This window comes from Lithobates pipiens, unplaced genomic scaffold, assembly GCF_037356315.1.
Source record: "Lithobates pipiens isolate NorthernLeopardFrog02 unplaced genomic scaffold, aLitPip1_a1.2 Scaffold_19, whole genome shotgun sequence".
NCBI lineage: Eukaryota > Metazoa > Chordata > Amphibia > Anura > Ranidae > Lithobates > Lithobates pipiens.
In genome coordinates this window covers 163,021,689-163,046,181 of record NW_027507764.1, presented here as the reverse complement: position 1 = coordinate 163,046,181, position 24,493 = coordinate 163,021,689, and the positions used below count along the sequence as shown (strand labels likewise).

General features: G+C 42.0%; 1 protein-coding gene across 2 annotated transcripts in view; it reads left to right on the top strand.

Annotated features, from left to right (window-relative positions):
- AZI2 (5-azacytidine induced 2) overlaps nt 1-24,493 on the top strand; it is a 107,869-nt gene that overhangs the window by 80,049 nt on the left and 3,327 nt on the right. For both annotated transcript variants that reach the window (XM_077491455.1, XM_077491454.1), the window contains one exon: nt 13,916-14,043. In XM_077491455.1, the coding sequence (XP_077347581.1) occupies nt 13,916-14,043 (128 nt within the window). The remainder of the gene's footprint in view (nt 1-13,915; nt 14,044-24,493) is intronic.

Genomic DNA, 24,493 nt, shown 5'->3' with positions numbered 1-24,493 from the left:
AATAACCCCCCTGTCATATGTCCCAGATTTACCTGTCCCTCTTGGGTGCCTGGGACCTCAAAGGCAAATAGCAGGATGTATAGTAGTAGGAGATCAGTGAATGGATTTACCCAGGGAAGTATGGTGAGCGGTGTAACATCTCTCTCTCTCTCTCCCTCTCCCTCTCCCTCTCCCTCTCCCTCTCCCTCTCCCTCTCCCTCTCCCTCTCCCTCTCCCTCTCCCTCTCCCTCTCCCTCTCCCTCTCCTCTCTCTCTCTCTCTCTCTCTCTCTCTCTCTCTCTCTCTCTCTCTCTCTCTCTCTCTCTCTCTCTCTCTCTCTCTCTCTCTCTCTCTCTCTCTCTCTCTCTCTCTCTCCCCCTCTCCCTCTCCCTCTCCCTCTCCCTCTCCTCTGTATTCATTAATAGAATACATTGCTCGCCGGGATTGGCTCAACGCCGTATAATGTTTGTAGCTGAAGCCACATACAGTATTAGCAGACATTTGGGGGCTGGCATCCATTGGGCAGCATTGTATACCCGGTGTATAAGACGACCCCTGATTTTTGGGCATTTTTTTTAAGTGTAAAAGGTAGTCTTATACGCCAGAAAATACAGTAAGTGTCCGATTTATTAAAGGTCAGCAGCTGCAGTATTTGTAGCTACTGGCTTTTAAAAAATTCTTTAAGCGGACCTCTGCTTTAATTATCGGAGATAATAATTACAGTAATTAAGAGTGGAAGAACAGTTTTATAAAAAAAATTTAGGTTTTGGGATGGTTGATCCATATATGCCAGTGTTTCTTAAAATGCATTATAGTATAGTTTCTTAGGACTAGCATTAGTTCATAGTGTGCTTGGGTGTTGAGTCTTATATTGACTTCTGTAAGGTTAGGAGCTTTGATACTGATTTTGTAAACTCCGATTTTTATCTTGAACGTATAAGGAATAAGAGAATAAGACTTACCTGTAGGTACAGTGAATATCTCCTAAATGTGGTTTAGGAAATATTTCTATGTATAGCAGCTGGTGACAACACTGGCGCATGCGCATTGAGCTCTCCATGCTCGGTATTGATGTCCACTGAGAGAGCTGTGCCACGACCGTGACTCCTATACGCGTGCCCGAGAAAAACGTAATCGTGGCTCAACCATTCAAATGGCTGGAGCCCATGAACCCAGAAAGAAGACCGGGGAAGATGAAATCCCTGTCAGTAGTCAGCGTGCCGCTGGAGGGATCTGTTTTTTAGGCAAGTCTGTCCTAGTGCAGTGCATACTAGCACTTTGTGACATAACCCTGCAGGGGGAACAGTGTTTGTTTTTTGTTTGTTTTGTTTTTTAAACATGGTTTACTACCGCTTTAAGGGTTAACATTGGAATTTAAGTTTTGGGCTGAAAACTCAAACTGTCTGTGTTGCCTAAAGCATCCGATCAGTTAATTTATTTTAAAGTGCTACAGCGGACCAGCACATGAAGGGATGAAGCAGATGCAGCACAAGTCTTGGTTTTACATTTGTCTTGATTTTCAGTTTCATCCACAAGGGGGAGTGCTAGTACTTCATATTGCTATCATCTTCATTAGAAGCTACATTTTCTCTTTTCTAAGGCACAAAAAAAAAAAAAAAAAAAAGATGCAAAGCACTAAAAATAAATTAGAACAAATGATCTATGCTGCAGATTGTGCAGTTTTACTTGCCTTACATAAACATCTGTTTGCCTCTGAAAACCCCAAAGTGTTTTGAACATAAGGGTAAACCACTTAATTAACAACCTGAGGACTTAAAAAATCTGGAATTTTTCATGCTTCTTTTCCAATTCTTGGTGGTTTGCTAATGTTTTTTTTAGTACATTTTACCTTTATTATTAGTCAAAGCATTTTTATTGATTTTAAAATGTAGCACAGTTTTATAAATCTGACACAGTAATAATTAGAGCAGTAATCAATTTAAATATTTAACTGCTTCAGCCCCGGCAGCATTTATCCAGTTAATGACCAGGCCATTTTTTGTGATACGGCACTGCGTCGCTTTAACTGAAAATTGCATGGGCGTGCGTCCTTGAACACAAATAAAATGTATTTACTTTTCTACCACAAATAGAGCTTTCTTTTTGTGGTATTTCTTCACCTCCTGCGGTTTTTATTTTTTGTACCATAACCAAAAAAACAATTAGAAAATGTTTTTTTACTTTCTGCTATAATATACAAAAAAATAAATACAAATTTCTTCATCAGTTTAGGCCAATATGTATTCCTCTACATATTTTTGGTAAAAAAAAATGTCAATAAGCATTTATATTGATTGGTTTATGCAAAAGTTATAGTGTCTACAGAATAGTCGATAGATTTATGGCATTTTTATTACTATTTTTTTTTTTTTTTTTTTACTAGTAATAGTGGTGACCAGCGGTAATTATTATTTTTTTTTAGCGAGACTGGGACCTTGTGGCGGAAAGATCAGACACTTTTAGGAGCAGTGACATTTTTATACAGCGATCAGTGCTAAAAAAAATAGCCACTGATTATACTAGGGGGCGATCAAGGGGTTAAGTGTTCCCTAGGGCAGTGTTTCTAACTATGGGGGAGGGGACTGATTGGGAGTAGAGAGAGATGGCTGTTCTTGACCACAAGGAACAAATCTCTCTCTACTGCCCTATCAGAACGGGGATCTGATGTTTACATTGACAGATCCCCATTCTGTCTGCTCTCTGTAAAGCGATCGCCTCTGGCTTACTATTGCTCTTAAAGTGGCCGACGTACACCCAGACGATTTGCGCAGGCGTGCCAACCTGTCGCAGTATAATGGCGGTGGGCTGGATGGAAAGTGGTTAAACAAAGATATATGTAAAATAAGATTACAATTAGCATTGTTGTTGGTGTGGTTTTTTTTCTTTTTTATATAAATGTTGGTTAAATAACAAAACGGTTTTCTGGATATCACTCTTACCAGTTGGCCACTACTTATTTTCAAAGTGTATATAAAAAATATTAGGCACGCCCGTACACGCACACATTTGTATGAAAATTCTCATCCGTACATATGATGATTTGACAAATGTCATTCAAATGTACTTCAAATTGCTTGTTTGCATTTAGCATTTGATTTTGGAATGAGCGAAAGTAACATTCACCTCCTTTCTTTGCATCCCTGAAGAAGGAATAGACGTTATCCCGAAACACGTTGGCTGTAAGGAGGGTCTATCATACATATGCTTTATATGGTGACATTAATTGACTGCGTTCAGTAAATCAATGTTTCATTTCTATTTTTTATCATGTTTAAACCTTAATAAATAATTTTCTATTACTATATTATTCTGATACTGTTTTATACAAACTTTTAGTTGCCTATAAAGTCCACTTAGGGGAACCCTTTTCTTTTCAACAAGGCTCTACCCAAATTATGGCAAATCCCTGATGTGGATCTTTGGTCTACTCATGGAATCCTTTACCTACATCAATTATTCACAAATGGAACCCTCAAAACCTTTAACACACTAACAGAAGAATATGCACTCCCCAGCCACATGCACTTTAGATATTTACAACCTAAACATGCAGCCCAAACTCAATTCTCCCCCTCAACCTACCCCAAATGTCATCATGGCAATAGTCAAAAACACAGATCCCCAAAAATTAATATCAGCGTTCTATAATATACTTACCACCCCAGTGGCCTCGAAATTAGCATATGGCCTCAAACCCCGCTGGGAAAGGGCGGCGGGACCTCTGGAGGATGAGGAATGGGTGGAAGCCTTGGAATCCTGCAAAGTAGTTTCACTGAAACTCTGATAGACTCGCCCAAATCTACATAATCCATCAAGCATATCTCCCCCCTCTTAGAGTGGCTAGATACAGGAGCTCCCAGTCCACTTTGTGCCAAATGTGCGGGAGGGAGGTAGGTACATTTATCCATTTACTATAGTCTTGCCCCAAAATACAGGGACTCTAGACACAAGTTGTGACATTTCTTCATGACACCATGGGCTCTCCAGTCACACTTGACCCAAAAGTGTGTCTTCTTGGGATACTACCGAATTCGGTTGACAAATACACAAAGGTGTTCCTACACAAGGTGCTTTTCTCGACACGGAAGGTTATAACCAGGAAATGGATGAGGACTTGTCCCCCGAACATTAAATAATGGAAGGCGGAAATAAACAACGCTCTCCCATATAAAACCCGACAGGTATTCAAAGGACCGCTGATTATTACTCCCTCGGGAAATAAAACAGAACACACGACCATCCCAGGTGGTACCTCACGTATGAAGCATAAAATGGTTGTGGGGACCCGGGACATAGACACAACTGTTATTCAAGATTTTATATGATATGTACCATTCCCAGAAATGTACGCCATAATCTGAATGCACTTTGAACAAAATAAAACTTGTTGATTTAAAAAAATATATATATATACGTAATACGTTTTATATTGAAATAAGCCCATGGACTAACCACACCTGGTAAGGTGACTCCTGATTTATAGCGTAGGGACTTCTCGATGACTAGACACATTTCTGTAGTCTTCAGAACACTTGGATATGCCAAAGCCTTGATGCTCTATTATACAACTATCAACCACAAATTCTGGAAATTAACCGATTGCCAACCGGCGCACACAGATGTACGTCGGCAGAATGGCACAGGCAGATACCAGCGGGTCCCAGGAACTCGATGTTCTCCGGTACGCCGCGATTCTGGTGTGGAGAGGTAGAACGGAGAAGTGCCTATGTAAACAAAGCATTTCCCCATTCTGCCTTGTGTAATGACAGAGATCTACTGCTCCCTGAATCGAGAGCAGTGATTGCTGTCATGTCCGAGGTAGCCCCTCCACCCCACAGTTAGAGTCACTCCCTAGGACACACTTAACCACTTCATCGTCCCCTAGTGGTTAACCCCTTCCCTGCCAGTGTCATTTACACAGTAATCAGTGCATTTTTATAGCACTGATTGCTGTATAAATGACAGTGGTCCCAAAAATGTGTCAAAAGTGTCCGATGTATCCGCCATAATGTCACAGTCATGATAAAAAATTGCAGATCGCCGCCATTACTAATAAAAAATAAATAATAATAAAAATGACATAAAACTATCCCCTATTTTGCAGACGCTATAACTTTTGCACAGACCAATCAATAAATGCTTATTGTCATTTTCTTTACCAAAAATGTAGAAGAATACGTATCGGTCTAAACTGAGGGGAAAATATTTTTTTTTTATATATTCTTGAGGGATATTTATTATAGCAAAAAGTAAAAAAAAATGCTTTTTTTTTCAAAATTGTTGCTTTTTTATTTTTTTGTTTATAGCACAAAAAATAAAAATTGCAGAGGTGATCAAATACCACCAAAAGTAAGCTTTGTGGAGGAAAAAAAAGACGTTTGGGTACAACGTTGCACTACTGCGCAATTGTCAGTTAAAGCAACGCAGTGCCGAGTCGCAAAAAATGGCCTGGTCATTCAGCAGCCAAATCTTCCACGGCTGAAGTGGTTAAATAAATTACACAATGATTTGGGATACTGAAGAGCTTGCTTGCCTGAGGAGTCATTGTTGCAGGTCTGCATGAGGAGTGAGTTAAGACTGATGTACATTCGGAGCTTTGATATGAGAAATGGATTTGATATAAGAAAGCGTTGATTAAAGTGGTTGTAAACCTCAGACATAAAATATGAAAAAAGTACATCCCTCTATAGTGTGTACTTTTCTCAATTAGGAGCACCAAGTTTCATTTCTGTCTGCTGCTTTGTCCCTCTGCTGTAAACATAAATCGCTTCTGGCAAATTTTCCTGACACCAAGAGAAAAAAAGGTGACAGGGAAGGGAGTTCCAGCTGATTGACAGCCTCATCTCTGTTCCTGTGTGCTGTGTGAAGGGAGGCGTGTCCTGTCCCTTCAATCAGCTTTCAGAGCTCTCCTCACTGAGCTCTGCAGAGTGTAACTTCAGCTCTCCACCCCTTTTTTCTGACAGCTCAGATGGGTTGTATAAATCCTGGACTTCGACCAGCTGTAGAGAAGAGAATACTGCAAATAAACAGGTACAACTTCTGTGGGAGGATTTGATTCATCTCTATGTATCACCTAAGGCAAGGCACTTTACTGAATATATGTGAGGGTTTACAATCACTTTAAGCAATATGGTGTGTATGTATGTAGTAGCTTGGGCCACGTTGCACTAAAGATTTATTTATTTATTTATTTTTTATTTTGTTAAAATGTTTTTTTTTTTTTTTTTCATAACCTTCAGCAGCATAATATACTTTATTTTTATTTTTTTTTAAGGAGAATTGTACCTAAAGGCATGAATGATTGTGTTCATTGATTTGTTATCTGACCACATCTACCGCCAGACCTAAACGTATCTGTTTCCTTATTTACACTTTGACAATGATTTGTGATGGTTTGTGGCCAAGTAACTGTATAACTGACCACCACTTACCTCCAAAAAGAGATGGAAACGACCATCAAGCAGGTGAGAAAAGATCCTAGATACTGATACTGAAAGCCTCAGAACAGCAACAATTTTGCTTTTTCACTGCTTGCATTTTGTGATGTTTTTGGTGTGAAAAGTGCACTCTGGATGTTCTGATATTCTTAGTTACCTTTACAGAGTGCAAAACTTCTCTTATTTTTGTTTTACTGTTGCTAATAAAGCATTCTTTATGCTTGTTAACCACTTGACCTCTGGAAGATTTACCCCACTTCATGACCAGGCCATTTTTGCGATCCAGCACTGCGTTACAACTAGCAATTACGCGGTTGTGTGATGCTGTACGCAAATAAAATGTATTACCTTTCTTTCCCCTCAAATAGAGCTTTCTCTTGGTTGTATTGGATTACCTCTGAAATGTTTTTATTTTTGTGCTACAATCAAAAAAGCCGACAATTTTGAAAGAAAAAAAAATGTTTTACTTTTTGCTATAAAACCTATTAAATAAAAAAATGTAAAATAAATCTTCTTCATAAATTTAGGCCAATATGTATTCTGCTACATATTTTTGGTAAAAAAAAATCCCAATAAGGGTATATTGCTTGGTTTGCGCAAAAGTTATAGCGTCTACAAAATATGGGATATTTTTTATTTATGTCGTTTATTTTTTATTTTTTTACTAATAATGGCAACGATTAGTAACTTATAGCAGGACTGCAATGTTGCGGCAGACAGTTGGACACTAACTGACACTTTTGACACGTTTTTGGGGACCAGTGACACTAATGCTAAAAATGTCCACTGTGACTATACTAATGACACTGGCTGGGAAGGGGTTAACATCAGGGGCAATCAAACAGTTAAATGTGTGCCTAGCTAGTGTGTGTGTGTGTGTGTGTGTGTGTGTGTGTGTCTGCTGTAGGAGGTGCTTTTACTAGGGAAAGGCTTGGATCCATGTCCCTGCTTTGCAGGACCCATGCCTTTCCTACTGACAGAACGGCAATCTGCCTTTTTTATATAGGCAGACAGCTGTTCTGGATGATCGGCGGGTGCCGGCAGACATTGAGTCTGCAGTACCCCCAGATCAGCTCCCTCTGTGTATAATTACAGCGGGAGCGGGGCACTGGCGGCGCAAATGCATGCCCCAGACCTGGAATTGTCAGATCAGGAACTAGGTACGTGATCCAGCATGGCAGTACCACCTTGCTGACGTATAAGTAAGTTATACAGGTGGCAAGTGGTTAAGTGCCCATTCACCCTATGTGTGCCTTACCATACTTCACCGCAAAGCATGCCAAATCACATTTGGCGTGTTTGTGAGATGCAATGCCATTTATTTGCATGTAAACCCAACTCACCTTTCCGGCAAATGTACACTGTAGAGCATTGCAGGTGGCCGAAAGTGTGGAAAGCATTCTCAGTGCAAATTGCAAAGCAAATCCTTTACAAATAAACTCTGAGTTTGTAAGCATCCAAAACACTGCTGATAGTACTTTTATTGTGTAATGTGGTAAAAGTTATAACTCAAAGGAAAACAGGCCCCTTTCACACTGAGGCTCTTCTAAATTGCCAGTAAAACACTGAGCGCTTTTGAAGAGCTTTTCAGGCTCTTTTGAAGAGCTTCCCGTTAATTTCAATGGAGAGGGGCATTTTTTTACCGCCCTGCCGTGCACTGCCCCAGTGTGAAAGCATTCATTGAGTTTAATGGAAATAGGTTTTCATGAACTTTTCAGGTCCTTTTTTTAGCGTGAATGCGCCTCAGTGTAAAAGGGGTCTACGTGAATCAGCCTTATAATGTAGTAAGGCCACTTTCACACTGAGGCGCTTTATAGGTGTTTTAGCGCTAAATATAGCACCTGTAAAGTGCCTCTCCTGTCACTCCAGTATGAAAGCCCGAGTGCTCTTACACTGGGGCGGTGCGCTGGCAGCATCTTTGGGGCAGTGTGGGAGCAGTATATACATCGCTCCTCCACCACCCCTGCCCATTGAAATAAATAGGCAGCGGCGCTACACGGGGCAGTATTAAAGTGGTTGTAAAGCCTCCCACACAACTTTTGTCCCATGTAAATCAGCATAAAAAACCCTAATGAACACTGTTTGTAGATATCTCCTTACTTGCTTAGTATTGTTGTAATCCTTGTTGTTCTGTAGAATGAAGTCACTTGGCATGCCCAGATCTCGCCTGATTTAAGGCACACTCTCTATGTCTTATCTATCTGTTATCAGGACTTCCAAAGGCACAACACTGAACTCTGCTAATCACTCAGAGCTTCCTCCTACACACCATGTGACCTCACATACAGTCTAAACTTGGCCATTACTGCAGTCCTATCAGCTGAAGCTGATAAGTCTGACAAAGGCAAACATTAGACATCGGCACAAGTAAATTCTATGAAATAAGCAAGTAAGCTATGAACAGGGAAGCAGGGTTGCCATAGAAACGTCGGATTGAGAAGGAGGCTTGGTTAACAGTACAGGAAGTGCTCAATGTATGGGCGGAAATAGTACACACTGAGTACACTCCACTGTGGACTCAGAAAACAATACTTAAGATGGCGCTGCCTAACCCCTGGAACCAAGTTTTTTAAAGTTTCTTTAAACAGTAAGTAATATGCGATTTGGGCTGGATTACAGTGGCTATAGTCTGATAATTACTTATTATAATGGACTAAATGAAAATAAGCATCAGAGTGGGAGAGTTTACTTCCTTTTTAACCCCTTCTTCGCCCGCTAGTGGGGCGCTTTTAAAAAGCACAGCTAAAACTACGGTAAAGTGCCACTAGAACTATTGGCGCTTTACCGCTAATGCTCTCACCGCTCCAGTGTGAAAGTACACTAATGGTGGCCATAAGCAGGCACAAATATACATTAACTGTTATATCTAAAAATAGCGCCTGGAAACTGCCTCTCATTCCTCCCCAGTGTGAAGGCCTGAGTGCTTTCACACTGGGGCGGTGCGCTTGCAGGACAGGAAAAAAAAGTCCTGCAAGCAGCATCTTTGGGGGGGGGGGGGGGGGGTGTAGGAGCACCCCTGCCTATTGGAATGAATGGGCAGCAATTCAGAATCACCGCAACGCGGGCGCTTTCACCCCTTCGGCCACTAGCAGGGGTTAAAAGCACCCCGCTAAGGACCCGTCGCCCCAGTGTGAAAGGGGTCTTAGTAATATCCGTGCCTCCTGGTAAATTGCTACATCTATTCTTTGCGTACAACAGCTGTGTAGTTTGAGCTGTAGAAGTAGCTGTTTGGGCTAGGTTGTATGTCGAGGATAGTTAGTGGTGACTGCACACCGGCCTCACTAGTAAGAATGAGCTCTGGCGTGTTTGCACACCCCACGTGCTGAGCTCGCAAGGAAGTCAGCGCTGCGCTAATCACAAGCAGTGAGACATTTCCCGATCTCTGCAGCCACCCATCGGGACAATGTCTTACTGCCTGTGATTAGCGCAGTGCCGACTTCCTGGCGGGCTCTGCACCTGGGCTGTGCGAACACGACGGAGCTCATCCTTACTAGCTAAAGCATTTCCTTTTCACCGAGCTGGCAGACATTGTAGTAATTGCAAAGGTGTACGGGCATTGTAACTGCTGTAGTAGCAATCCAGCCAAGTGTGGCCTTGTCTTGTTTTGTGCATTGCATATGTTAGAGCCTAGTCTGTGTAAAGCTAACACAAAAGAGTTGTATCTGGTAACCAGTTAGTGGATTTAATTTTAATAAGCAGTGCTGGTTAGTAAAAAATGGGAATTGTTTGCTGTAGAATAACCTCTTAAATTAAAGAGGAACTGCAGTCTGCTCACATAATTTGTAAGAAAAACATCTTTACCATTCTGAAGCTTCCAACCACTTTGAATATTATTTTATATATACTGTGATTCTCTACTTGCCAAAAATGCTGCTTAAATCTCCCTCTCCACTAAGTCTGGCTGCATCTTTTTTAACTGTGGGCAGCTGAAGCTGTTGCCTGTTCACTTCCTGTATTTACACAGAGGCATGCCTCCAGTTCTGCTCTCATTGGCCCTCTTATGACTCGCCCTCCTCCCTTCCTGGAAAACTCCCACTAGAGTGAGGGAGCTGTGCATGATGTCATAAGTCTAGGCTTTTTACAAGACAAGAAAAGGGAAGTGGGCTGTATAAGATTATTACTGGCAGAAAAAAAAATTCTCACTTTTCAAAGTTAAGGGCAGAAGATTTAATAGATGGAAAGATGAAAAAATGACTAAAGGTCCGCTTTAAAGTGATTTGTAAAGGAAAAATTTAAAAAACAAAACAAACATTTTATACTTACCTCCTTTGCACAGAGCAGCCTCAATCCTCCTTTTCTGGTTTCCCCTGCAGCAGTCTGGGCCCCTCCTCCTTGCCGAGTGCCCCCATAACAGGCCGCTTGCTATGGTGGCACTTGTGCATGCTTTGCTTCCGAGCCTACTGTCTGTGTTCATAATACAGCCCTAATAATCCGTATTCTTATCGCACACGTTCCTGGATAAGCTCAAAAAAGTTTGGATGCTACAGCAACAACCAGCTGGAGACTGGTTCATAAAGTCACAAAGTGAATATTTGCCAGCATAACATGGATCAACAAAGTAGCATCCAAACTGATTATTTATTGCATGATCACATCACAAGAACAGTGCAACATTTCGGAATCGCGCAGGACCCCTTTGTCAGGCATACGTTTCGGCGTCGCGCAAGGCATACCTGACGAAGGGGTCCTGTGTGACTCCAAATGTTGCACTGTTCTTGTGATGTGATCAATGCAATAAATAATTTGTTTGGATGCTACTTTGTTGATACATGGTGTGCTGGCAAATATCCACTTCATAAGACAACCCTGCCCCCTGCTCCTGCCTCACTGGCTGATTAACAGCAGTGGGAGAAAGTGGCTCCTGCTGTTGCATCTCAGCCAGTCAGGAGGGAGATACCCAGGAGAACCTTGACTCTCGTGCGCATCGCTGGATCCAGATTGGGCTTAGGTAAGTATTATGGGGGCTGAGGGGGCAGCTGGACACTGAAGGTTTTTTACCTCCATGCATAGAATGCATGAAAGTAAATAAAACCTTTAGCCCTTAAGGGAGAAGTATGGCCAAAGCTTTTTTGGCCCTACCTCTCTTATGGATCACAGGAGAGCAGTTAGTTCTGCACTCCTGTGGTCAATTTTAGCCGACAGCGAGCTAAAGTCCACTGTCAGCTAATGTCACTCAGCCAGTCCAGCCACCCAGAAGCCTGGGACCCGCAGCTGGCTCGGCCTCTCAGCAAGATGTTGGGAGAATGAGCCACCCACTCCCGACCCCTCCACAGCCCAGTGTTCCAGTAAGCACTGAAGTGACAAAACAGAGAGCTGGTGGCTGACAGTCACTGGCTTTCTGCTCAGAGCCGAGGGGAGAACTGAGTGATCAGTGGTATTTGATCGCTCAGTTCTCAGTGTATAGGTGGTGGGGGACAGATGCAGTATCAGATCATTGCTGCATCTACCTAGGCGAATGTGGATGTTTGGGTTTTAAACCCAAACTTCTCTTTTAACCCTTTAACATCCTGCTCCACCGTTTGGTAGAGCACATTTTGAGTCACACTAACTCATTGAAAAATGTGGACTTAAAGGGGTTAAGGTCTTGTTTATATGGGTGGCCAAGGGCTATGAACATAGACTGTTGAGCTCGCTAAGCCGCAAGTTGACCATGTTAATACACCTTGCTGGGTGGGGTTGGTTTTTGAAGGACAGCCATTGTCGGTGTAGTCCAAAAGAGGACTAAAATCATAGGTTTTCTTACATTTACAATTGGCTTCTCTATATTTGCTAATTGTACCTTTAGGCCTTGTGTCAGAGGTGTTTTTTTTTTTTTGTGTAATCGGCGTGCAGTTGAGATCAATTTGAGATAATTCTGGGATGCTTTGGAGGTACTTTTGACATCCCTTTTAATTGCTTCAAACTGATTTTGCATTCCTATTGGCTTACATGGGAGAAAAGACAATATATAATAAACTTAAAGCGAGCCCTGTTTTGCCTGATCAAAACAGAGAAGAGGTTTACTTTAACCTTTCCATCTCCAGCAACGAATACCTTGATTTCCTCTACTGTACCACCAACTGTTCAGCGCCGGTAGGTGGAGAAAATACCTGGTACTTCCAGGTATGAGTCACTTTTCAAGAGTGCCTGGATCACAAGTCTGTCAAATCTGGGTAAAAACAAGTAAGATTTCGTCTATATTTTTTTGCTGTAAGAACGTTTGTTTTTCTAATCGTCATTTTTGACCACAGTTCTGAAAAAATTTGAAGACGCACAATGTAAATTTTTTCTTGAATGTATGAATTTATAACGGTGTATGGGGTTTTCCTTCGGTAAAGTCCAGTCCGTCCAAAATCAAATGCCTAAAGCAAACAAAATCTTTACTAATTTTCAACGACATTCTGAGAATTTCCGTGCAAATTTTTGTTCGAAATACTAATAGCTTATACCCAGGTTTACAGCAGATCACAGAAAACAGTTCACATAGTTTAACTGTGTCCTATTTAGCTTTAACGGGGTTGAAAAGGTAAGTATTTTTTTCACCTTAATGCATCCTGAACCCTCAAACTTGTCCCACGGGGACACACCGTCTCTTGGCTAAGGGGTTCTCGGCTGTTTGGTAGCAGCGCAGCCATTGGCTCCCGTTGTTGTCAGTCAAATCCAATGACCCAGGGGGCTGGGCCGAGTTCTGAATTCGGCATCTATGGATGCCGAATGCTGGACTCGGGAGCGCGCCCGCAAGGTAATCTAATGCGCGTTGGCGCCGAGAGAGCCGCCGAGGGACCCCAGAAGAGCAGGTTCTGGACCACTCTGTGCAAAACGAGCTGCACAGTGGAGGTAAAAAAAAAAAGAGGAACCTTTAGTATCACTTTAACTCGTTGTTCACACAGCAATCACTGCGGTGTATGTAAAATGTCTCCTACTTGCAAATCAAACAGCATTTCAATGCACTCTAAATATACATAAAAAAACCTTCTTTGTATTTCATTACAGGAAAGAAATGCAATATGTAAATAATTATAATATCCTAAAATTAATAAAACTTGGAAAATCTGCATTTTAGACTAAGCAGTTCTATTTTAACTATTGGTAAAGGCCTTATCACTAAAACAGGTTTTTTGTGTTATTTTATCCTTTTTATTATTATTTTTTCTGTTGTTTTTTTATCTTTTTTTATGTTTCACGTTGAAAATCCACTTCTAGAGAATACTGTAGTTATGTTTTGTTTTGTTTTTTTAATCCACAGTGCTTTTTACTTCTTATTTATATTATTAACACGCTGCGCATTTAGAGAACTCCGTAGAAATAAATTTGCAGCAGTTCGCCCAAACATTGGAGTCTAATGAATTGTATATCAATATATGTTTTATATACTGTATGCAGTGCAATTAATTAATTATTAAGCAGCATTTCTTAGACTATGAAATAGCCAATATCACAAGCCAACGGCTCGAGGTTAAAGTGAAGATGAAATAAAGATGATACTGGGCAGCAAATGAAAGCTTTCTATTTTTTCTTCAGCAGCGAGATCAACGCGCAGCAGGCGTACTGGGAGCTGAAGAAGGAAATGTCTAATTTACATCTAGTGACTGAAGTACAAGCTGAGGTGCTAAGAAAGCTGAAAGGAACAGTGGCTGCAACCAAGAAAGGCAAGTCACATTGCCTACTGTAATAGGACTACTCGAAAACCCCCAGTCCTTGCAATGCCATTTAAAGAGCAAGTGGCTATCATATCTCATCAGAATCTCGCTGCGTGAGGCTGATGCGTCTGAGTATATTAGAGCTGCAGCCTACCCGTTTTCTGGTTTTGGCTTCTGTCTCATACTGGTCAAGTTCACACATAAAGGTGTTGCTGATGTGTTTTTCTGCTGTGCTGTATTCAGTTCCCCCTTGTGGCTTTTTTTTTTTCTCAGCCAGCCTAAGTGTACAGGCAGAGGTGTTAACAGTTTATTTGTATTTGACCTTTTACCATATCTGCTTCATGTAAAAACAATGCACACATTTCACATATTAATGCCAGATGCATACTTTGATGTTCATTGTCATCTGCCTGGTCCTTTTTTTTTTGTCTTGGAAAAACACAAATGACGCTGTTAAATAGCAAGATCTTCTTTTTTTCTAAATTAACTTCACGATAATACTAAATGTATTATATGTTTTATATGCAAAATCCTTTTCCTTCCCCTCCCTTTTCTAGAACGTGTTCTTTTTATTTTTAATGTGATATACTAACAACTTTGTGATTTATATTGATTTTTTTTAAATTGATCTTGCTTATGTTATGTAATTCTGATTTATCCGAAAAAGCTTTAGTTTTTAGGAATATTGATTTTATTTTTATTATTATTTTTTTTCTTTAATTATTATTACTTTATTTTTTTTTGTATGCGCTTTAGCATAATTTAGCTGTAGATATTACATAGCCTTGTTTCTCACAATGAGCAGAGCAATCGTATCCTTAAATTAACGTTAAATTATAAAAGTTAAAATTGTTCCTTCCTCTGATTTAGTTTCACTTTGTTACGGAAGCCTGATTTTTTTTTTCTCTTATTACAAAGCTAAGCCCTGCCCAACTACAATTGCACTGCTCTGAAAGCCAGTAAAGGCCTCTGCCTGGATGGGGATGGTGGTTGGGGGGACTCTGCTATCAATACATGGGTGCAAATTCGGAATCACGCAGAAAAGCAAAATAAAAACAAGCATCTCACACAACAATTGATATAAATCGTGTACAGATAAAAATAAAGACCTAAAGTGGCACGCTAAAAAACACGTAATAATATGAACGATACATAGAAATAAATCCATTGAAAGTACGCACTTAGAAAAAATAAATAATCCCAAGGATAAATAAACAGTCCCAAAGAAAAATAGCGATTATATGATACATATCAATATATAATAAACTTTATATCAGGGATATGCAATTAGCGGCCCTCCAGCTGTTGAAAAACTACAAGTCCCATAATGCTCTGCCTCTGCTTGTCAGGCTTGTGGCTGTCAGAGTCTTGCGATGCCTCATGGGACTTGTAGTTCTGCAACAGCTGGAGGTCTGCTAATTGCATATCCCTGCTTTATATCAATACATGGAACTTCAACCTATACAAATGTTTTCCAAGCACACTTAGCAGCTGGCCTGCAAAAAAAACAAAAAACAAAATTCCATGTCTAACTATTTGTGTGTAAAAACAGATCTTTTAGTTGCAAATATATGTGGAAGCTACACTGCCCTGTCAAGGCCCCCCTGTACACTGTCCTAACGCTAATGCCGTGTACACATGACCGGACTTTTCGACGGACTAGGTCTGACAGTCTTCCCAACTGACTTTCTGAATGAACGGACTTGGACACACAGAATCACACCAAAGTCCAACGGATTTGAAAGTGATGACGTACGACCATCAAGGCCTCTCTATAAAGTGCGGTCCTATCAGTAATATTTGAGAATCTCCATATTAGAGTAGATATAGCAATAGATAAATGAAGGTTAGGTATGACTGGAAGCAGCCCATTCCTCCTACATGTAAACCCTAACTTTGTAAAACAACCCATTCAGTTTAAAATATAAATGAAAGGCAAAATGTTTATGTATACATATAAAAAAAAATGACCTACCCTTTCCCCCTGTTTTATAAGTGATCACATACCCTCTGTTCTCAGCTATATAAGGAGCTTGGGAAGGAGAAATAGCAGTACCCTGGCATTCCCAGTGAATGGCTGTACCAAGGGGCATGTCCACAGAAGTCTTATCTTTGGAGGAGAGCAGGCTGAGTTCCAGCACAGCCAGAAACCTGACCATGCTGTGCTCTCTTGCATAGTGTGGTCAGTTTTTATTAGAAAAGCAGAGGGACTGACAGGAACACCAGGTATTTTGATACAAAACATTACAAAGAGAACAGAATAGTTTTTCGTACAAGTACATGGTATAGCAGTCACATATCTGGAATATAAATAGTTGAGTTTACATATTCTTTAAAGGTGCAAGGATGAATTAGAAGCCCACCAAAGAGGAATGGCAGCTGAAGGCATCCAGTGTTTCCTACACCGATTTCAGTAAGCATTGGCCTCTCACTGGATAGGGAGGGTGTTGGTGGAGCTCTGCTATCAATATATGAGATGTTGTGCCCCAGAGTCATAGAAAAATTAAATGAGAGAGGGAAATAGAATTTACTAATAGATGTAATAACAAGCAGCTTGCGGTATCTGCTTTAAGTATAATGATTGCTTTTAAATGTTTAAAATTAAAGAATGTTTTAGGAAAGTCTCTAACTGATTTGTATTTGATACCTCTTCCTAATTAAATCTTTATGCACACCATTTCAAGTTTGAGGTATAAATGCCAAATATATGATGTATGAATACCACTGTAGCAGCCACAAAAAAAGCATGTGCTGTGTCAGCTACAGGGTGCTTTTTAGGTAATAATGACAGAATGTCTACTGCTCATAAGTGTGATAGGCTAGTATAGGTGTAAAAGGTGACACCACGTCAATGGGGAATGCTTCAAGCCTTGCTTCCCTCTAGGACTGGGGATGTCCTGATGCCACTACAAAAAAACAAAAAAAGAGGGTGCACGTGCCTAGTGCATTATCCCATAGCGTTTATTTAAAGGGGTTGTAAACCCTCGTGTTTTTTCACCTTGATGCATCCTATGCATTAAGATGAAAGAACACCTGGCAGTGATCAGCCTCCCCGTTTTACTTACCTGAGCCCTGGAACTTCATCCAGTGGAGATGTGCTCTTCCTCTGCCGGGAGTTTTCGGCTCTTGATTGGATAGATTGATAGCAGCGCAGCCTTTGGCTCCCGCTGCTGTCAATCAAATCCAATGACGCCGGGGCCGAGTCATACATGGATGCCGAATGATGGACTCGGGAGCGTGCCCACAAACTAGCCCCTGGAAGAGCTCTCCTCCTAGCTGGTTATTCGATGTGGGGAGGAGCTTCGAGAGCCACCGAGGGACTGCAGAGGACGGTGTTCGGGGCCACTCTGTGCAAAACAAGCAGCGCAGTGGAGGTAAGCATGATATTTTTATTTTTTAAATAAACAAAGCTTTACAATCACTTTAAGGTGAAAGTCCATGCAAAAACTAAAATCCCTGTATCTATAGACACCAGGGATCTAAATGAGTATACATACCTTTTTGGAAGCCGATCTGACCCACTCCGACTCAATCTCCAGTGGCGGAAACTCTGCAGAGGACACGTCTGACAATGGCTGTGAAATGAATGGGAAGTGATGTCACCCATAGAGTTACTATGGGGTGTCCGTTGTCTGTCTCCTCTGCATCCGCCTCTACAGTGAAGCTGCGTCTGACAGCTCAGCGCGGGATCCGGTCGGAGCGGGTCAGAACGGCTTACAAAAATGTATGTATACTGATTTATTCTTTACAAGGATAGAGGGATTAATGTTGGAGCCCTGGTGTCTATAGGGATTTTAGATTTTGTATAGATGTCCACTTTAAAATCAAAAAGAATAATACACACAAGCATGTGATCCTTCATGGCTAACACGATTTGAAGGAAACCCCTTTGCTATATAGGGTTTAGGGTTGGGTTCTGTTATTATGGAACCCAGTCCTTGAAGACCTCTTCAGGGTATGCACAATGTGACAGGTGAAGCCTGAACTTTATATACAGTCCAGAGTTATGGACAGGTAAGACCCTGTATTTCTGATTGTTACTGTGTAGAATGGGCCTATGTCTTCAAGATGTTGATGGAGAATTTGGTCTTTTCTCTTAACCATGATCCTTGAACTATCAAGGATTGTCATACTCATCCCCAGCCTGGCATCATGCTTCCCTTGCACGGCTCAGAGCTGTAAAGCTGTACCACCCCCCCCCCCCCTCTAAGGGGACACCTAATTCAGGTGCACTCAAGTATTTGCCACTACAAGGGCATAAGTATCCATCAAGGGGGCTTCCTTGAAGGAAACAAACCAGATTGTATCATGGACACAAACTCCCTGCCCAATGATTTCCACGGTCTACATCCCAGAAGTGGACAACTGGCTGGCAGATTTTTTTTTTAGCAGCCACCGCTTGGACAAGGGGAAATAGTCTCGTCATCCAAATGTGTATATTCTGATATGCTAAAACTGGAGGGACTTTAAATGAACATCCTAGCCTCTAGATAAAACAACAAACTACCAATATTTGTATCTGGAATGAGCAATCCCCTACCTCTGGCCTTAGATGCCTTCGTTATTCCCTAGTCTCAGTTCCGGCTAACTTATGCCTTCCCTCCACTGAGCATTCTACCTCATCTACTCCACAAAATAGAGCAAGAGAGGAAGATGGTGATTCTTCCTTCACTAGGTCAGCCTTGAAGATCCTGGTACACAGACATACAACATGCTTCTTGCAGACCACCCCTGATCTCTTCCTAGCAGGCCAAATCTGCTGTCCCTAGGCCCTGTATTTCACTCTGCTCCACAGTGTCTGGCTTTACCAGCATGGCTGTTGAAACCTGGGTTTAATGAATAGATGTATTTGTGTATGTGATCCCTACCTTGCTTAAGGAAAGAAAAGCTACTTCCAGGAACATTTATTATTGTACCTGGAAATCTTACTTTGTCTGGCGTGAGCGTAGTCAATTCAGTCCTAGAGATTGCTCTGTGCCTTACTTTTTGGCCTTCCACAAACAGGTCTTGACCAAAATTGACCTTGTGTCAGGCACTGCTTGCAGCACCCTTGCAGGATCCACCCTCTGAACCCACTAGGGACATTCCCTTGAAGATTCTTGCCTGCAAAGTAGCCTTTTTGGTTGCTGTAGTGTCAGAAATGTTTCTGAATTGGCAGCCCTTTCCATGAGAGAGTATTTCCTTATACTTTACAATGATAGGGTTGAATTATGCCAAGGCCCACCTTTTTCTTACCAAGATGGTTTCAGCATTTCATCTCAATAAGGACATTGTTGCCTTGATGTACTCTGAGCCACTAGACAGTATTTAAAAGCTACTGCTTCTATTAGACAAATAGATTACCAGTAGGGATGAGCCGAACACCCCCCGGTTCGGTTCGCACCAGAACTTGCGAACGACCCCCGCGTTCGGTACGAACGTTAGAACCCCATTGAAGTCTATGGGACTCGAACATTCGAATTGGAAAGTGCTAATTTTAATGGCTAATATGCAAGATAGTGTCCTAAAAAGGGTTTGGGGACCTGCCTCCTGCCTCAGGGGACATGGGTCACTGCAAAAAAAAGTTTTAAAAACTGCCGTTTTGGCGGGAGCACTGATTTTAATGACGATTAAAGTGAAAAAAAAAAAGTGAAATATTCCTTTAAATATGGTGCCTGGGGGGTGTCTGTAGTATGCCTGTGAAGTGCCACGTGTTTCCCGTGTTTAGAACAGTCCCTGCACAAAATGACATTAAACGGAAATAACACCATTTAAAACTGCTTGCGGTTTTAATGTTATATCTGGTTCCTGCAATATGGTTGAAAATCATTGAGAAACATGGCATGGGTAGCCCTCCCTGCCCATTACCAGCCTATTTGGGTCTTGTACGCATATTAAGGGGAACCCCGTACCCATATTAAAAAAAGGAAATGCGTGTGGCCCCCAGGCCCTATATACTCAGAACAGCAGTATACAGGCGGTGCAAACAAGACAGGGACTGTGTAGGTTTGTTGTGTTAAGTTGAATCTGTTTGTCATTTTCAACCGGTACATTTTTAAAGTGTAGCTCCAGTCAAAAAAACTATCTTTAAGATTTTTGGAAAACATAGGGAAGGGTTATCACCCCTGTATAATTTGTTTTGTCGTCCATCTTTTTTCATCTCACTTGCTGTTGTCTCCTTGCGTTTGCAAGTAGGAGATGTTTGTAAGTTGGATGTTTGAAAGTAGGGGCCTGCCCTATATTATAGCGGTATGTACTGGGTACAGAGCACGCAGACAGCACGCACTATCTCCTAACACTACTGACTGCAAGCTCTATTATTAACCACTTGTTAGCCCAATGTTTGCATAAAGTGAAAGATGAAGTTATGCTTAGTAAATAGATATCAAACATGTCACTCTTCAAAATTGCACATGCCCGTGGAATGGCGCCAAACGTCGCTACTTAAAAAATCCCCATAGGCGACGCTTTAATTTTTTTTTTACTGGTTACATGTTTTGAGTTGCAGAGGAGGTCTAGGACTAGAATTATTGCTCTCGCTCTAACATTCTCGGCGATACCTCACATGTGTGGCACATGCGAGCACATGGGGACATGGGCGCTTTAATTTTTATTTTATTTTTTTTATTGTTCATTTTACTTTATTTATTTTAGTTTGACGTTTTTTTCCCCAAAAATATATTTTTGATCACTTTTATTCCTATTACAAGAAATGTAAACATCCCTTGTAATATGAATATGGGGTGACAGGTCCTCTTTACAGTGAAATCTGGGGGGTCAATATGACCCCACATCTCACCTCTAGGCTGGGAAGCCTGAAATAAAATAAAAAAAAAAGATTCTGGCTTTGATCGTACTGGCGAGTTGGTAGAAGCACCGGAGGGCGGTGAGGGGTGGGGGGGCGTCTATGGCTGGGTATTTCAGGGTATCACCGAGTATGGCTGGGTATCTCTGAGTATGGCTGGGTATGGCAATTTATGGCAGGGTATTACAGAGTATTGGCGGGGTATTGGCGGGGTACTACAGAGTAATAGCAGGGTACTGCAGAGTATTGGGGGGTACTACAGAGTAATGGCAGGGTACTGCAGAGTATTGGGGGTACTGCAGAGTAATGGGGGGTACTGCAGAGTATTGGGGGGTACTGCAGAGTAATGGGGGTTACTGCAGAGTAATGGCAGGGTACTGCACTGCAGAGTAATGGCAGGGTACTGCAGAGTAATGGCGGGTACTGCAGAGTAATGGCGGGTACTGCAGAGTATTGGGGGGTACTGCAGAGTATTGGGGGGTACTGCAGAGTAATGGGGGGTACTGCAGAGTAATGGCAGGGTACTGCACTGCAGAGTAATGGCGGGGTACTGCAGAGTAATGGCAGGGTACTGCAGAGTATGCACTGGTATTGCAGAGTATTGGCAGGGAATTGAGGGGTTAAATTCGGTGAGCAGCGATGTGGGCACTGCAGATGCAGCCCACATCGCTGCTGACACCGATCTCTTTCCCCTCCGCTGTACCGATCGGTACAGAGAGGGGAGGGAGGAACAGGCGTCATAACATGACGCCGGTTTGTTTCCAAGTGATCACTCCGTCATTTGACGGAGCAATCACGTGGTAAACGGCCGCTATGAGCGGCCGTTTACCGTGATGCGACCCGGCGGTCACGGATGCTCTCGAGTGCGCACACCTCGGGGCACGCGAGAGCAGAATTCTGGGAGGCCGTTAATTAACAGCCTCTCAGAGTTAAACAACCCCCCTGAAGCCGTTAATCGGCAATGGGCAGTTGTTAAGTGGTTAAAGCTAGATCACTAGCTATATAGGTGAGGTGAATATAGTGGTGTATACTGCAGTCAGGGCACAGACAACAACCACTACACAGCAGCAAGATAGGAAATCAGCCAAAAACGATTGGTGTGTACTGTGTTGAAGGTACACAGAACACCCACTGCTTCAGATGCTAAGTAACACACTACACGAGGCCGCCTCAAAGGCGGCCTTATATAGTGTGGGGCGTGCACTACACAGCCTGAGCTATGATTGGCCACAGGCAGGATGCCTGTGGCCAATCATGGCTCTCCTCGCTGCCGGCGCTGCGATTGGCCAAGCATGCGGGTCACAGTGCATGCTTGGCCAATCATGGGGCAGCAATGCACTGCGCCACCGCAGTGCATTGTGGTCCGCGCGCGCGTCACTCGAATTTTGACGCGAACGGCCCAAAGGTTCGGAATTTGCCGAACGGCCAATGTTCGAGTCGAACGTACGTTCGACTCGAACACGAAGCTCATCCCTAATTACCAGTTTATTCTTTCTGTAGAACCTCTCAACATCCTGCTTCCAAATCCACCATTGCACAGTGGATAAGGAATTTTATTACAAGAGCTTATACTAAAAACCAAACACATGGAAGGCCAGTCGCTGGGTGACCGAGGGTCCTAGGGACATGGCCTCCTCTTCCATTGTGTGTGTGTGTGTGTGTGGGGGGGGGGGGTTATGTTGATGCTGCCTTCCACAGTTATTCACTCGACACTGCCTGTAAATAGTCTCCTATACACGTCCCGAGGCTTTGGGTGCCTCGGGATCTTATTTGACTTTACTTTTACTTCTTTCAGTCTGCCATGGACAGCTTTGTTTCCCACATTAAGAGGACTTTTATCACAAACACCCCCCTCCCCCCCTTGCCATTGTCCTCTACCCCTCTGTGGTGGTAGATGCAGAGCTGCATCCTTCATGTAACAAAGTGACGAAGTTGACACAAAAAAGTAGATGGTATCTACTTTTATCAAAGCTCTGAGAGAAACGCTTCAAATTGAGGAGAACCCTTCCTCTTTTAAGGATTCTTTTAAAGCTGTTCTGTTTGGTACCCACAAACACAAAACAATCCATCAAGGTCTTTCCTTATTATTTATTCCTGATGACTTGATCTACAATGATTGGTTTCATCTTTCTCAACCATTTACCTTGCCTAGGCATTGTGCTGCAAGCTATCCTTTTGAAGAGTAAGTGAGTAAGAGTAATTTAATTTAAAAAAGCCATAATCCTTCATATTGAGGAATCCCCCTCCTTTAGGCATCTGTCAGATAGAAAAGCTGAGCGTGTTACAGGGTCACTGGAACCCTGGTCAGATTGGTGCTTTCTTCTGCTTTGGTTAAGCAAATGCTGAGTGATTGGGCTTAACTTTTACACCAAAGCCTGGCTTCCAGACATGTTTCTGCTTCATATGTGGGGTTGAGGATCCACTAATTCATGGTCTCAAATATGTTTGCTGTCATGGCTCTGGATTTGGGACATTTGGTTTGTCTCAGTGGTTATCCTGTTATGGCTCAAGTGCTAGTCAGTGGATCAGTCTTCCAAGAAGGTCTTGACTAAGATGCCCTTTGTGGGTGACCATCTGGAGTTTTGCTGGAAGGGATTATTAGGAACCTCACAGAAGGTAAAAGTAGGAGGAAAAAAAACTGGGTGGCTTTTTTTCAGTCCATAGGTGGATTTTGTGTGACCAAAGTACCTCAGACATTAACATAATATATTGGCAGATTTCTTCTTTACCTTTTATTCTGTGACCTTTACCTCTGTTTACCTTTATTCTATTTCCACTCTTCTCGGGGCAATAGTCCTGGTTCCCTGCTCCAAAATGTTTATTCTAATATGTTTGCAGCTCCAATGAAATAGGTGAATGAAGGTCCAGAAAGTATGTGAAAGTGCACAAATTTCAGATGGAGTTAGTGCGGTTGGTCGTAGCCTCCATGCATCGGTAGGATTTCCTGGACCAGTGTTTGACTTTAAGTACTGTTGGGGGCCAGGTTTTCACCTTGGCTGTCTTTTTCCAACACCTTCTGTCCACTTACTCCCTAGTTTGCACTTACATGCAGCGTGTTACTTGGGTTATCCCCCTGACAAAACCACCTTTGACTCCGTTGGACTTTAGTTTGAATTTGTCATCCTTCGTAACAGATTTTTGTATTCACCGTAAAGTCCTTTTACTCTGTGTTAATTGAAAGACACATCTTCCTATAGGTGTTTATGATACCTTTGCCATCATCCTTTTGTACTGCTTGCTACTGAGTTGGTTGGGGCAGATTATGGGTTTGGTCGCCAATCGGGGCTGCCTCTGGGTTTCTTATGCTTTATATGTGGCGTCCTCCTCCTGCAGATAGCAACATAATCCACTTGTCATGATTTCAAGAATCAGCTGTGTTCTTCAATGAACACAGAAAAAATATGTTTTAATGGCTGCAAAAATCCTATAAAAAAATCAGGAGCCAACACTTCTGACCTATTTTCAGATGTGTAGCTCTATCTAGTTACAGCCTGTTGCGGAAAAAAAACATTGTTGTGTTTGGGCTATGTAATGTAATATACATGAATAAATGGAAGCGAATGACTCATTGCAGTGACTGGGTTATACAGGCTCTTGTTTGTATTATTGTATATGCACATGGGTAAGAACCAACACTATAATATGTAAAAGATGGCTCAAATTAGTTGCGGAGCA